Source organism: Lagenorhynchus albirostris, chromosome X (genome assembly GCF_949774975.1).
Source record: "Lagenorhynchus albirostris chromosome X, mLagAlb1.1, whole genome shotgun sequence".
In the NCBI taxonomy this organism is placed as follows: domain Eukaryota; kingdom Metazoa; phylum Chordata; class Mammalia; order Artiodactyla; family Delphinidae; genus Lagenorhynchus; species Lagenorhynchus albirostris.
Genome location: NC_083116.1, coordinates 83,808,181 through 83,822,647, shown reverse-complemented (window position 1 = coordinate 83,822,647; position 14,467 = coordinate 83,808,181). Strand labels below are relative to the sequence as shown.

Sequence of the window (14,467 nt, the reverse complement as noted above, 5' to 3'; positions counted from 1 at the left end):
GGGGCATATATATTGGCTATATTGTATCTCTGCATCTCCTACTCATCTTGTTGTGGTTCCTTCTTTATATCTTTAGTTGTGGAAAATCTTTTTTGTTAGTTTTCAGTTCATTCTAACCAATAGCCGCTCTCTAAATGGTTGTAATTTTGGTGTGACTGTGAGAGGAGGTGAGCTCAGGATCTTTCTAATCTGCCATTTGTGCCATTCCATCCCAAGTAAATAATTTCAAATAGTGATAAACACTATTAAGGAAATGAAATATGGAATGTAGATAGAGTTACAAATATGGTTGGAAATACAGTCAGTAGGCAAGTCGTGAAGGGTATTATAGACCAAAATAATGAGTATGAATTTTATTTTAAGTCTATTGGGAAGCTATTGGAGGATTTTTAATAGTTATTAGTTGATTGGTTGACATATAGAGAGCATTAGAGCCATTTGAGATTGGATTCTGAATTGTTAGATAAGGCACATTAACTAGCCAAGTAGCTCTATTCAGGACACAAAGTACACAAGTATAAAATTCACAAGTTGTGGTACTGTAGTAATATTTATTTAAAATAATTTTTAAGTTAGGACATTTATTCAATTTTAATTTGTATCTGCAGTGAGGTATGACTACAAAAATGATTCTCAAGCTTCAACATGTATCAGAATCACTTGTAGGCCTTGTTAAAACACACTTCCAGAGTATCTGCTTTAGTAGATCTAGAGGTGGGCTCTCAAATTTTGCATTTCTAACAGGTTTTTAGGGGATACTGATGTTGCTGTTTGTGGGATTTGATAACCTCTGGATTACAGAAACACAAAATAAATTTCATGAGACCTAGGATACATTAAAAGACATCCAGTGAATCATTGGTATTTGAGGATTTAATATTGATCTTTTCAGTTATTCATGAGTGAGTCCAAAGTTCCGGAACCTAAAGTAATTTGTGACATCTGGCTCTTTTTTGGATCTTGATTTTATATTACCTAACAGTGGCATCATCTACCCTATTTCTGTCTTTAGGATAAAATATTCACTTTAATCCAAGGTTCCTGTATGGTCAAATCACCAAGTAGTCATTGTCAGCAATCAGTGAATATGATCACTTGCATGTAGTTAATAACCAAAATCATGATAAGTAGTGGTTATGAGTACTATCGGAGTTTGAGCAGCATTTCCAAGACATACACACACACACACACACACACACACACACACATATATATATATATATATATCACCTTCATGACTTTTGCTAGATCCATGTATTTCTATTTTATTAATGGTTTTGTTTACATCATTTTTTTGTTTTTGCTTTTCTTTGTCCTTAGTGATGATATTTATAAATTTATGGATAAGATATGCTAGTGATATTAGCATATATTAAAATAAGTTCATAACCATTAAAATAAACAATCATTCATACCAACTAAAATTATCTCATGTACCACCAGTGATATACATGTCTGGGTTTGGGAATCATTGAAGTAGAGCAAATTTTTGATGATGCCTGATTCATTTATCCAAAAATTATTTGTTCACTCTACTCTGTTCTAGGTACTGTTATAAATGTCAGGTACAGAGCAGATATTTTTGTGGTAATTGTCTAGTGGACTAGATAAATAAAAAACACATAAATAAAATAATTTTTCTGATATTACGTGCTATCACACACACACACAGCAGAATGGTAGGTTAAAATAACATCAAAGGATATACCTTAGCTATGATGGTCATGCAAATCTCTGGAGAAAGGGCATTCCAAGGAATAACAACAAATACAAAGGATCTGAAGTGGAAATGGAGGGGAATATTTGAGAAAGAGCCAAAAGGCCCATATGGCTGGAGCATAGTGCATGAGAGAGCATGTTACTAGGAGGTGAGGTTGAAGACATAGATTGGGTCAGATAGTATAGGACTTTGTAAGCCATGTTTAGAGGTTTGAATTTTATTCTAATTGCAGTTGGAAACATTGGAGATTATTAAGCAGGGAAATAATCTGATTTGAATTAAAAAAAATCACTCTGGCTGTTCCGTAGAGAATGGATTATAGTAGAATTGGGAAAACCAATTAGGATTCTATTATAAGTGAGATGATAGTAGCCTGGAGAAACCTGGTAGCAGTGGAGATAGAAGTGGTCAGATATAAAATAGGTTTGTGGGTAGAATTGTCAATATTTGATAATAGATTGAATATCTATTATCATCTATCATTGAATATCTAAAGGGGAGGAAAAAGAACAATCAAAGATGACTCCATGGTTTTTGTGCAATTAAAAGAATAATGGTGTTATTAATTGAGATGGGGTAAACCAGAGAAGGAGAAGCTTTGGGGAATAAATCAGTGCTTCTGCTTTGGATATGCTAAATTTGAGATGCCAATTAAACATCTATATGTAGCTATCGAGTGATCGTGCATATATACAAATCTGATGTTCAGGGAAGAGGTCCAGAATGGAGATATAAATTTGAGAGTCATTAACATCTAGAAGGCATTTTAAAAGCCATGAATCTGGATTTAGATGACCATGGGAGAAATTGTAGATAGAGGAGAGGGCATATCTGAACCTTGAGACCTTTCAGTAGCAAGGGAATTTAATTAGACTAATCACACAATATAGAATTGCAAATCATTATATTGTTTGATTCACTGTAACTCCAGGTCCTGGGAAAAAACTAAGGTACAATAATGGCAATAGCCTGAGCTCCAATTTTATAGGTTTTGCCCTGACACTAACTAAGAGGGTGACCTTGCACAACCACTTGCTCCATTTTGAACCTCAGTGTTCTTATTTGACAAATGAGGAGGATTTGCAATTATATGGCTCTCAAACCTCTTGCAACTTTGATTCATAGAATCCTATAATCCAGCAGCTGAGACAGAAAACTTTGGATGTGACTACCTGTGCCAAGAGGAGTGAAAAGTAGAATACCTTCTTATTGCACATGGAAGTAGACATAGCTTTTTATATAGAATGTTGGGGGTCAAAGCAAATAACTTCTCTGTACTTCAGTTTGCCTATCTGCTTTTGAGAAGGATCAGGGACTAAGAAAAGTTTGGTTAGTTATTCTAGAAATGACTTCTTTTCTCAAGTTGCCTTAAGTGAGAGTGAGGGATATGTGGGTCAGTGAGAAGCACTGAAATTTTATTCAAACAAACCAAAGGTAGCACAAGATAATTGAATTTGGCTTCAGGAGCCTTGGCTTCTAGTATTTTTTACCCACTAGGCTGGCTTATTTTGTGTATGGTCTTTTCTCTGCATTTCACTTTTTCTCATCTATAAAACAAAGAGGTTGTTCAAACTCACTGGTTCCTAGTAAACTTTAAAAAATTGGAAGTTATGGATTTCTTTGAACATGTACTAATATGTATCACATTGGATTCTGGTTTTCCATTTGTGATAATATTAAATTTTCATTTTTAAACTATTTTTTACATAAGTCAAGTACAAAATCTATTAAATAAAAAGTCAAAGTCATAAAGATGAAAGTAGGTGGTCTCTGAGTTCTCTATTGTTTTTCTTGATGGCTGAGGTACATTTTATTGGTTTTCTCTGAGGTCTCTTTCTAAACCTCAGTGAGTCTCCATTTTTCTCATCTGCTAGATGGAAACAAGACAAATCTGAAAAGGGACATCTGCTGAGAATTTTTGTGACTAGTCTAGACTTGTAGTCAACTGTTTATTCCCCATGCATTTTGAAGTGATGCCATTCCCAATTAATGAGTGATTGGGGTGGACTACCATATACAGGAGCTGGGAGTGGCTTTAACTCTTAAAGACCTTGAGGGAAGGCATTATGTAGTAAAACATCTTTCAGTGCACCAGATGTAGATTTAGTGGACTGAAATGGGACCTGGGTAAGCAGAGTCCAAAGCTGACATTTCCAGAATAATAATGTCACTTACTGAGTGCTTATTTACCTTGTGTCAGTCAAGGTTCTAGGTGCTTTATATGGAATATCTCACTGGATATTCATGACAACTCTACAAGGTAAATACTATAATTATCACTTTTTTTCCTGATGAGAAAACTGAGGCACAGACCAAATAAGTACCATACCCAAGGTCACACAGCTAAAATGCAGAAGGGTTTAGATTCAAGCATCCATCCTTTCCTGTTCCTTCTGAGGAGCTGTTCCATTAGCTAAACCCCCTCAAAAGTTACCAAATACACTTGATTAAATATGAACCCATCTAAGTTGTGGTCAGTTTATGTCTTGAGCGGCATCGTCTTCCCTGATCTCTCTCCTTATTCTGTGCTTTCCTAGCTGTGTTGGAACCAGACTACTTCTGCTCTAAAATTAAAGCTGGTACTGTGTGGCATTGACAGTCTGGGGTGTAGCAGCTGGCCAAAGGGATCTCAGCTACAAGCCTGAGTGATCACAAGGAGCTGGGCCTAATAAGGTGGATCCAGCCAGAGGTTCTTTTTTAAATTTAATTTTATTGGATTATAGTTGATTTACAATGTTGTGTTAGCTTCAGGTGTACAGCAAAGTGATTCAGTTATATATATATATACATATATTCATTCTTTTTCAGATTATTTTCTCATATAGGTTATCACAGAATATTGAGTAGAGTTCCCTATACTATACAGTAGTTCCCCATTAGTTATCTATCTTATATATAGTAGTATGTGTATGTTAATCCCAAGCTCCTGATCCATCCGTCCCCTAACCAGAGGTTCTAAGAGGAAGACTAGTTCTATTGTAATACGGTACTTATGAGAGAAAAGGTGGCCTGATAGGATCCGCTGATAAGAATTGATGAAAGTGCTAGTGAAAAATAACTACTCATCTCCACTGAGAAGAGGGCTGATTCTCAAGCCTTCCTTCCCATCCTGGTGGCCTTATTTTCTACCATAAATCAGTGTTACAGCCAAAGGGAGACAAACTGCAAGTTCATGAAGAGAGCCTGGAAAGCTCCAGGGGACTGAGAAAGCGGGTGAGCATTAGTTTGGTATGGTTATTTTTTTTTCACTTTACACAATAATTTTAAATTTGTTTTCAAAAAAAGGAAAAGGTGAACTTCCCTGGTGGTGCAGCAGTTAAGACTCCTAGCTCCAATGCAGGTGGCATGGGTTCAATCCCTGATCAGAGAACTAAGATCCCACATGCTAAGTGGCACGGCCAAAAAGATAAATAAATTTAAAAATTTAAAAAATAATAAAAATTTTAAAAAGTTCCAGCTTTCTTGAGCTATAATTGATATATTGTGTAGGTTTAAGCGTATAATGTGATGATTTGTTACATATTTTTGTGCATGATACACATTTTGCAATATGCAAAATGTTTACCATGATAAGGTTAATTGACACATCCTTCACCTCTTATAATTACAATTTCTTTTTTGTGGTGAGAACATTTAAGATGTTCTGCAGACAGTTTTTCAGTACTGAAAAGCCAGACTGAGTGCTGACAATTTCCTGTCTGCTTGCTTTCCCTAGGACATCACTGAATACTGAAGTTCGTGTGGTTTCTCTCAGTTCCCTAGAGTTGGACCAGCTTTCTGTTCATGCTCATTGGCTTTCTACAAATGCTCATTCTCTCTGTCCTTGGGGGCATGGACAGAGAGCCAGCCATGGGGTGGAGGTGTGTGTGGCTGAGGAATGTGGTGCATTGGAGGTGCCCATGGGCCAGTTGGGAGCGTCTGCAGGTAAGATGTCCCCAGCAGTTCATGGGCAGTTTTCTTGATATGTGCTTCTTTGATGCCTTCTGAGAACCCTGGGTGCTGCTCTCCCAGCCACATCCCACCCACCAGTTGTTCAGCACACCTCAGTAGAGTAGGCAGTACTAAGAGTAGGCTGTATTTCTCACAGGGAAACTGGTCCCTCACTCACATGCTCTCACTTTCATCTGTTGGAAAAATTATGGGCCGGCCAAGAAATTCTCTCTTGACCCTGGGCTCTGCCACCTTGGGGGAGGGTTGACACAAGTAAAATGAAACTGATCCTCTTACCTCCTTCAATTCATCCAATCTTGGATTTTTTTTTTTGCTCCAACAGTATGCTGGGACTTTTCTGCTGGATTCACAGACTTCCACAAATGCACTCTTGTTGATGGGTGATTGTCAAAATCTTCTTTTCTTTTTTTTTGTTTTGTTTGGTGGGGGACGATGATAGAAAATTCCTTCTGCCATTTTCATGATGCCATTCTCCCATTTGCTGTGGCTTTAAAACTGCATTTAGTCTGGCTATCTGGCTTGAGATAGAGGCTGTGTGTATCTGCCATGTAGCAAGAACTTTTTTTGACTGGAATTCTTTTCTGGAAAAAGTGATTTGGATCTAATCTTAATTTCTCTGAGAATTTTGACAGTGTGATTGTGGACAGGGGTGGATGAACAAACAAGAAGGCCCATAGAGTAATCATTTAAAAGTCACTTAACTTTCTGAGTCTCAGATTATCTCCTGTTTTTCTCATAATTTCTCTCAAATGGCCCTGAGTTAAGGAAATTAACTGGGACTGGGTGAAGCTTGGACCAGGATATTGGTCTAGAGTGTGCAAGCATTTGAAGTGTTCTTCCCTTAAATTATTTTAATGTTCATGAATACTGTAACATGGTAGAACTTCCATCTTACACTTTCTTTGGTACAACATTGTGCTCTAATAAATTCCTGTGCTGTATTTCTGAGTGATATTTCTAATGGGCTAGAATTCTCCTAGCCCTGAAGCACCTTGTAAGAATCAGGGACATTGATGACTATTCTAGCTCATTTCAGTCCAAGTAGCCACTTTTCCATTTCATCTTCCTCCTCTCCTATATTTGAGCCCCCTCTAAAACAGTAGCTATCATGTTCCTTGTTGCAATCAAATTCACCCAGCAAATACTCCCTGAGCACTCACTGTGTATCACAATTCTTGTCTTGAGTGCAGATGCAGATGCAGGTGTCTTAGGACTGGAGTTTTGTACTTGCTGGGTTTTTGCATTCTATGACAGTGCATGATTCTGGCCTCTCACAGAATTTATAGTCAATTTTGACCAGCTCTATTGTCTCTGGAAAGGAGGACAAGAAGAACTTGAATGATTAAAATACATCTAATCTCAGTTTATCATTGATTTCAACCTCTTCCTCAATCAGAACTGTGAATTAGAAACAGACAATTTGATTTACCTTCTTGTTAAATATGTCACTTTCAGATAGTGATATCTCAGAAATAAAACTTTCCAAAAGCAAGATGCCTGCAGGACCAATACATTGGATCATCAGTTCTTAATTAACTGAGAGACTGGCTATCTCCCTCTAGTATTCGAATTCATTCATCTTTCACTTTTTTTATTTAATCAATGAGATAATATGGTGTGTTAGCCTCTGAAATCAGACTGCCTAAAATTAAATCCTAGCTTCTCTCTTTCCTAGCCTTAGACAAGTTACTTAACCTCTCTGGATACACAGTTTACCCACCCCACTGTGATGCTGTGAGTTGTAAAAGGACCTAATATATGTAAAACACCTATACAGTACTCAATATAAGTTAGCTATTACTATCTATGTGCACAATGAGAAGGAAACTGCTGAATTCCATTACCCCCTGAATGACTTAGAAAGTCAGTTATACCTTAGTTGGAAATAGAAATTATAAATATTTATGATTATTACCTTTTCTATTATTCTTAAAATGTATTGTATATTGTATTTATTTATCTTTTTCTAAGGCTCTCACGCTCTTATTTTCACTTGCTCACTATAACATCCCTGTGAAATAGGTAGAGTGGAGATTGTGACTTCAGTTAACTGAGGCCTAAAGAGACTTGCTCTTAGGTGATTTGCTCTGGATCACACCTGAAAGCCAGGTCTCCTAACTCCCAATTTCAGATCCTTCCACCACACACAAAAAACTATTCTCTATAGGTTATCAATGCAAATATTATTGTCATTTTTATTATCAATAAACAGTAATGGAAAAACTTTGGGGTGATGAAATTTTGCCATATTACTATACATATACATAGTCTGTGGTAACTGAGCTGAGTCTATGGTACTGTACCAGGAGTTTCTAATTTAGATTGCTTTTTTATTGTGTGTGTATATAAGTATGCCTCAATCATGATCATGTATAACATACACTCATAGGCTCATAGATGGGTGGGGGATATGGAAATCTCAAATGGGAGGAAATTCTTGGGGAAGGTGTGGATATAGAATGCGTTGGGTGTAAATCTGTTTTGCAGAACCCAGCCTGGCTTTTCTTAAATCTATGAGGGCTTCTCTCATCTGAACCATAGAATCAAGAGATATTTGATGTAGTTTGAAATCAGGAGGCCTGTGTGTGAAAGAAAGAGAGAGGAGAAGTCAGAGACTGGTCTACTTCCCACAGAGCCTTATTCCCTCCTGCTGAGGTCCTCTTTGACTGAAGACAGCTTTGATTTCCTTTGCCAAGGATGAGGAGGGGTAAGATAATGGAGGGGAACTGAAGAAGCAGCCCAGGAGAAGCAAGCTGGCTATAAAAAAGCAATCTCATTACCACACCAGATTCCATTAATTTCCAATCATTTAAAAGCCTTTGGGTTTTAATTTTTGTTTTAGTGCCATCTAGTTTCTGTATATTGATTTGTTTCTCCGTTACCAAAGTGGCTGGCTTCTCCAGTTTGCCTGCAAACAGAAGAATGGGTTGTGGGCATTCAGGTCCGAGGTTCCATGAGGTAGGAGCCACATAAGTATTTGTTGGCTAATGGGAAATGGGAAGCTCACAGGCGGTCACCTCATAGATGATAGCTACTCCATTTGGCCTTTTTTATACTACTGGAGGATTTTTTTTAAAGGAACTTACAAAGAGTGTGTATGTTTACGTGTGTATATGTGTTTTTATCTGTTGGAATCTATGTGTGTCTATGTTACAAGCCTCAGTTCCTGAGTGGCCCTTAACCACAAATTCTACTTACATCCTGGTTATTCCCACTCCCACCCTTTTTCCTATGGTTGTTTGGCTACCTTGGAGGACCTGGTTTCCCACTCAGCATCTCACCCCCACTCTGTGTCCATATAAAGAAGCAAATACTCCATAATTTCCATTTGTGACCCCTAACCACACCAATTTAAAAAAATATTTAAGTGGCTGACTGATATTTCCTCAATCTTACATCAAATGTAAGTAAAAGCATCCCTGAAATCTTTATTTTTAACTCATCTGTAATCTACAACCTAAGTAAAACAGTACTCTTATAATGTAAGTGCAGCTTCAAGATAAGTCCTTTAGTCTCTCCTTTCCAACCGAGCTTACTGCCCCTAAGCTTCTCTAAAGTGAGAATTCTGGATGCCACCACTGTCTTGCCTCATTTTGCCTCCTTTTGTGCCACCCAATCCCATTTTTATTCCAAACCCTGATGACAGAAGTGACCAGCTTTAGGTAGGATGTTTAACTTTCACTGATGGCCCTCTTAAAGGTTCAGAATTTTACTTTTAAGCCTTTGTAATATAGGAAGCTTTTGGTGAGTCCTTTCTACTTTTAAACTGACACTTTCCCACTGTCCAGCTGACATTTGTACAGTGGCTTATCTTAAGGGAGGAACCTATTCCAGGCAGCTGGCTGGGCTTCCAACCAGTTTTCTGTGCTCCTGGTGCCTACATTAAGGACTGGAGAGAAGAGAAAAGGGGGAAAATGTCCTCCAGTTCCTCAATTTATATCAGCTTTGCAGAAATCCTCTTAGTCCCCTAGGCCTTGGGATAAGAGATGTTGCCAGCAAGAGTAACATGCTTTGGGTTACCCCTTTCTGCCTCCTCTCTCTAGTTCCTCTAGGTCTTTCCTCTTCTTTATGAAGGTAGAAGATAAAGAGAATATAGCCCACCTTCTCCCCTTTGAAGCCCAGGAAGAATAAATGCTGGGTTCTGGAGGGCATGTTTCCAAGGGAAGATGAGAGTTTGATGTTTTCCCATATTTTTTCAAGGAATCCTGCTGGTTTTTGAGCAGTGTGTTGTAACACGTCCTGGAATTAAGGCAAGCAATCTATTCCACTCCTATACACATAAGACTTCCAGCCAAGACTGTGCAAGGGATATTTAAGGAGGAAGGGAAAGGGTGGAGAGAAGTCTGGAAAAGAAGAGGCTGGAAGGTGGGTAGGCTGAAGTCAGAGAAAGGGGAGAAAAGTAAGGAAAGGGGAGAGAAAAGGGAAAGAGAAGGTCTTTGAATGGGCAGGACTTAACTTCCTTGTCTATTTGTGTTATTTACTGATTTTGGATGTCTGTCCTGAGTCTTTTGGTTTTCATCTAGCTGTTATTCTCTCAGCCTGCCCTGGAAGTTCAGTTCTTCTGACCTATGCATTCCTTTTACAAAGACAGAAAAGCAAAATTGTGATTTATCTTGTCATGTTTCTGCCTTCATTAGCTTTTTCAAAGGCAGCCCACCAGGCTGACTCTTAGAGGAGAGCCATGTAGCCCATGTTGGCTGAACTTTAGGTTTACATAGAGACTACTTGCCCCAGCCAGGGCCTCCTGGCTTTCACTACCGCAACAATACCTATGAAAGTTTGATGCGATTTGTAGCATACTTCAGAAAGCAGTTGATGGTGCTTAGTGAATAAGGTCTTAAGTGGGAGAGTCCTCATTTCAGGGAAATACTCCCATTTAAATACCTTGGAAAAATCATTTCCAAGTGTGTGGGAGATAGGAGAGATATCTTGTTGAGTGTCTTTATTATACAATCCCTTGCACTTAGTAGATGCTTAATAAACATTTATGGAATCAGTATCTGTGTCTGCAAAGAATGGGTGGTGGTTTATTCTCTGGCCATGTTTTGAGTAAAATTTGATAATTGTTATTACCTTAAGGTTGTTATGCTTGAATATTTTTTGTTCCTTGTCAACCAAAATGTTGGTAAAACCACAAAAGTTTATGGACCACTCAGCAGGGCATTATTAAAGTTTGTTGTATGCCCTTGTGTTATGGGCTGTAGGAGAGATAAGAAAGAAAACTCAATGATGGCTCATGTCTATTTGAGCAGGTTAGACGCATATATGAAAAAAGCACAAAATGTAGACAAGTCCTATTTGGAAGAAAAACTTGCTAAAGTGAAAAGGTTTGGGAGTCAGTCCAATCTTCATTCCAAACCTGGCCTCATTATTTATCAGCTGAGTGCCTTTGGGCAAGAACTTAACCACTTTGAGCCTATATTTTCTCATCTGTAAAAATTAAGATACCATACAAAAGGGAAATAAGAGAGACAAAATATATAAAGTGCCTGATACCTGGTAGCTACTTAATGATGATAGTAATAATATGTATTACTCTAATACTTTTGTAAAACCTGCTTTAAAGAAAAGTGAATTTTTTTTAGCTTTAGGATGGTGATAAGCTTCTAATTATTCCATATCATATTATTTTTAATTAAAATATAAAGTACTTTTAAATAAAGGGGTGGAGAAATTGAGCTTAAGTCTTCAAATGTCCATTTGAGTTTCATGCTTTAAGCCCTATTCAAATGGCAAATTTCCGTGTACCTATATTTTCTTTTTCTCTTCCTTTTTTTTTCTCGTAATGCTAGTCCCTGGAGTTGAACTTGGTTTTAAGACTTCTGATTTGCTTTGCCTTACTTAATTCCTTTCGTGCTTCTCTTCCTTTGATGGTTCTCATACACTATTCTCCAAATTTTCCCCTTTCTCCACCCACCCTTCACTCTGAAAGACACATGCACACAATAAATGAATGAAGTCTAGGAGGTCAAGGGAGTTGTATCTAAGCATTCCTGCTTCTTGACATCTCTAGTGTCTTAGAGAACATCGCTTCTGGAGTGAGAGTGCCTCTTTATGCTTCCTTTCAACACATTCCTCTTTCTAGCTTTCTCCTTAAGTGTATTTGATGAGAACGAGTACAACCTCGTTACTTCATGAAAAGAGTCATTAATAATGATTAGCCATGAAATCTAAACTTGTGAAAGGTTTGACCCTGGACACAAGCCTAAAACAACCTCAGAACGCCTTAAGATGATAATTTATCTGGCCATTGGATAAAGACAGGGGACCTGGACAGAGGCCAGGCACTAGTAAGACTAGAAGGAGAAAGTTGTTTAAAGGAAAGGATCAATAAAACGAGTTATTGCTAAGTGGAAGAGTGATGAAGTATCACTCATTGAGGGAGAAAACAGATTTCATACCTAAGTTATAAGTGTAGTGTTTGGTTTCTATATTTACTTTATATGTAATAGGGATATTTTACACAAGTGGCATCAAATCTAGCTGGCCCCTTCTCCTCAGCCATTCCTGAAATCTACCTAATTGTGGAGTGGATTGCTGTGACTATGTCCACAAAAGAGAAGATGAAGAGAATAATTATTTTTCTAGGGGATTAATGGAATTTTGGTAGGGAAGAGTCTTTGGCCAAATTACTTCATGGGGCAGTAATAACTGTAGTTAAAATTAATGAAGTATGTCCTATGTGCTAGGAACTATTACATCACTTTACCTTTATAAATCACTTATAAACCCATTTTTCAAATGAGGAACCACAAACCAGAGAGGTTAAGTAACTCCCTTCCACCTAGCCTTTTGATTTCCCTTATCTTGTCCTACAATTTTTTTCTCTCTAGCACTTTTCACCCACAAGCAAACATAGTATGAAATTGTTAGATTTATTGTCTATTGTCTTTGTTTCCCCACTAGAATGCAGGCTTTATGAAGGCAGGGATCTGTACCTGTTTTTTTGATTGAGATATCTAAAATGCCTTAAAAGAAGCTGTCTACATATTAAAACCTCGTTTAATATTTTCTGAATAAATAACTTGCCCAAAGGCACACAACTTGTAAATAGCAGAGTTTGAATTTGAACCCAGGCAAACTTTAGTGTCTGCTCTCTCTACCTACTGCACTGTTTCTCTGCCTGAAGCATGTGAATTATTCATCAATTTCTGATGCCATATAAAATATTATGCTTTCCACAGCTACCTTTACAAACTGTACACCTTTGTGGCCTATATAGGGAGAGGTCAGTGGAGTGTTCTGCATCATTGCCAAGGGATTTTCTTGGAAGAACTCCCAACCTGCATCAAGCCCCTGTGGGTTCAGTTTAGCCCAGCTTGTGTACACTATGGTCATTCTGGGTAAAGAAGGGTGATGTCATAAAGACTAGTGCATTTTCTTTTTGTTTTGGCTGTGGCTGAAATCAGAGAAAATGATTCTTTTGTTTGATATAGCTGCGACCTTTTAGTGTCCATGTTTTTCACATTCTCTATACCCTTTCCTGAGTTACAAGAACAACTCCTTTAATGAAGATCAAAAGTCAGAGGAAGTTCGACTGTGGATTTCATTCAGAAATGGAAATACACTACAAAATCCCTTCAGAAGTCTTTTTCTATAATGAGTTGATTTTAGGCTAGCAGTCAAGTGAGCAGGCTTGACTGAGATGGCAGTTGAAAGAGCACTGGTGTCTGGGTCAGCTCAGCATCTGAACCAATTTTCCAATTTATGCCTTCATAAGAACTACGGTATGATTAATAATGCTTTTTTCCACCTGCACTTTTAAGAAGCATTTTAAAAAACAGCTGGTGGTTCTTTTAAGTTAGAAGACCAGATGTACCTGACATCTTGTGCTTTCACTCCCCCATCCTCATAGTATAGAGACATCAAATATAATCCTTCCTTATTTGCCTGGCCCTTACAAATAATTTCTCAGTGTCTTCTCAGCATAACAGGTGCTTCTCAGGGGAACAGAGAGACAAATGTTCACATAACAATTTTCAAGGTCATAAGGAATATAATGTGCCATATAGTAAAGATGGAATAGAATATCTTGACCTTATTTAAAGAATGAAAATTAGTCAAGATGATTTCATGTGTTAGAGTCCACACTCACCAGGGTATGAATAATGCAGCCTGCTCTCTCCATTAGGTTATGAAGCTCTCAAGTCTCAATAACACCCTACATCATTGTCTGGCATCTTTTCTAGTGCTCAGCAAATGTGTTCTTTCTTCTATGTTTTGGCAAATAATGCTTTCCCCAGCCTTATTGAAATATAATTGAAATATAACATGGTGTAAGTTAAAGGTGTAAAATGTGATGATTTGATATATGTATTTATTGTGAAATGATTACCACAATAAGGTTAATTAACACATCCATCACCTCACATAGATACAATTTTTTGTGTGTGGTAAGAACTTTTAAGATCTATTCTCTTAGCAACTTTCAAGTATACAATGTGGTATTGTTATCTATAGTCACCATGCTGTAAATTACAAAAACCTAGTCATCTTATAACTGGAAATAACCACCTTCACCCATATTTCCCACTCCTCTGCCCCTGACAGCAACCAATCTAATCTTTTTCTATGAGTTCATTTTTTAAGATTCCATATATAAGTGATATCATAGAGTATTTGTCTTTCTCTTTCTGACTTATTTCACTTAGCATAATGCCCTCAAGGTCTATCCATGCAGTCACTAATGTCAAGATTTCCTTCTTTTTCTGGCTGAAAAGCATTTCATTCCATTTCTTTATCCATACATCAGTTGCTGGACACTTAGGTTGTTTCCATGTCTTGGTTATTGTAAAT

General features: G+C 37.5%; 1 protein-coding gene across 1 annotated transcript in view; it reads left to right on the top strand.

The window, feature by feature from the left end:
• The first annotated feature begins 5,571 nt into the window (after nt 1–5,571).
• The window catches only part of KLF8 (KLF transcription factor 8), a 153,662-nt gene continuing 144,766 nt past the window's right edge, over nt 5,572–14,467 (top strand). Inside the window, exon 1 of the mRNA XM_060137578.1 lies at nt 5,572–5,644. Within this exon, the coding sequence (XP_059993561.1) occupies nt 5,620–5,644 (25 nt within the window). The 5' untranslated portion in view covers nt 5,572–5,619. The remainder of the gene's footprint in view (nt 5,645–14,467) is intronic.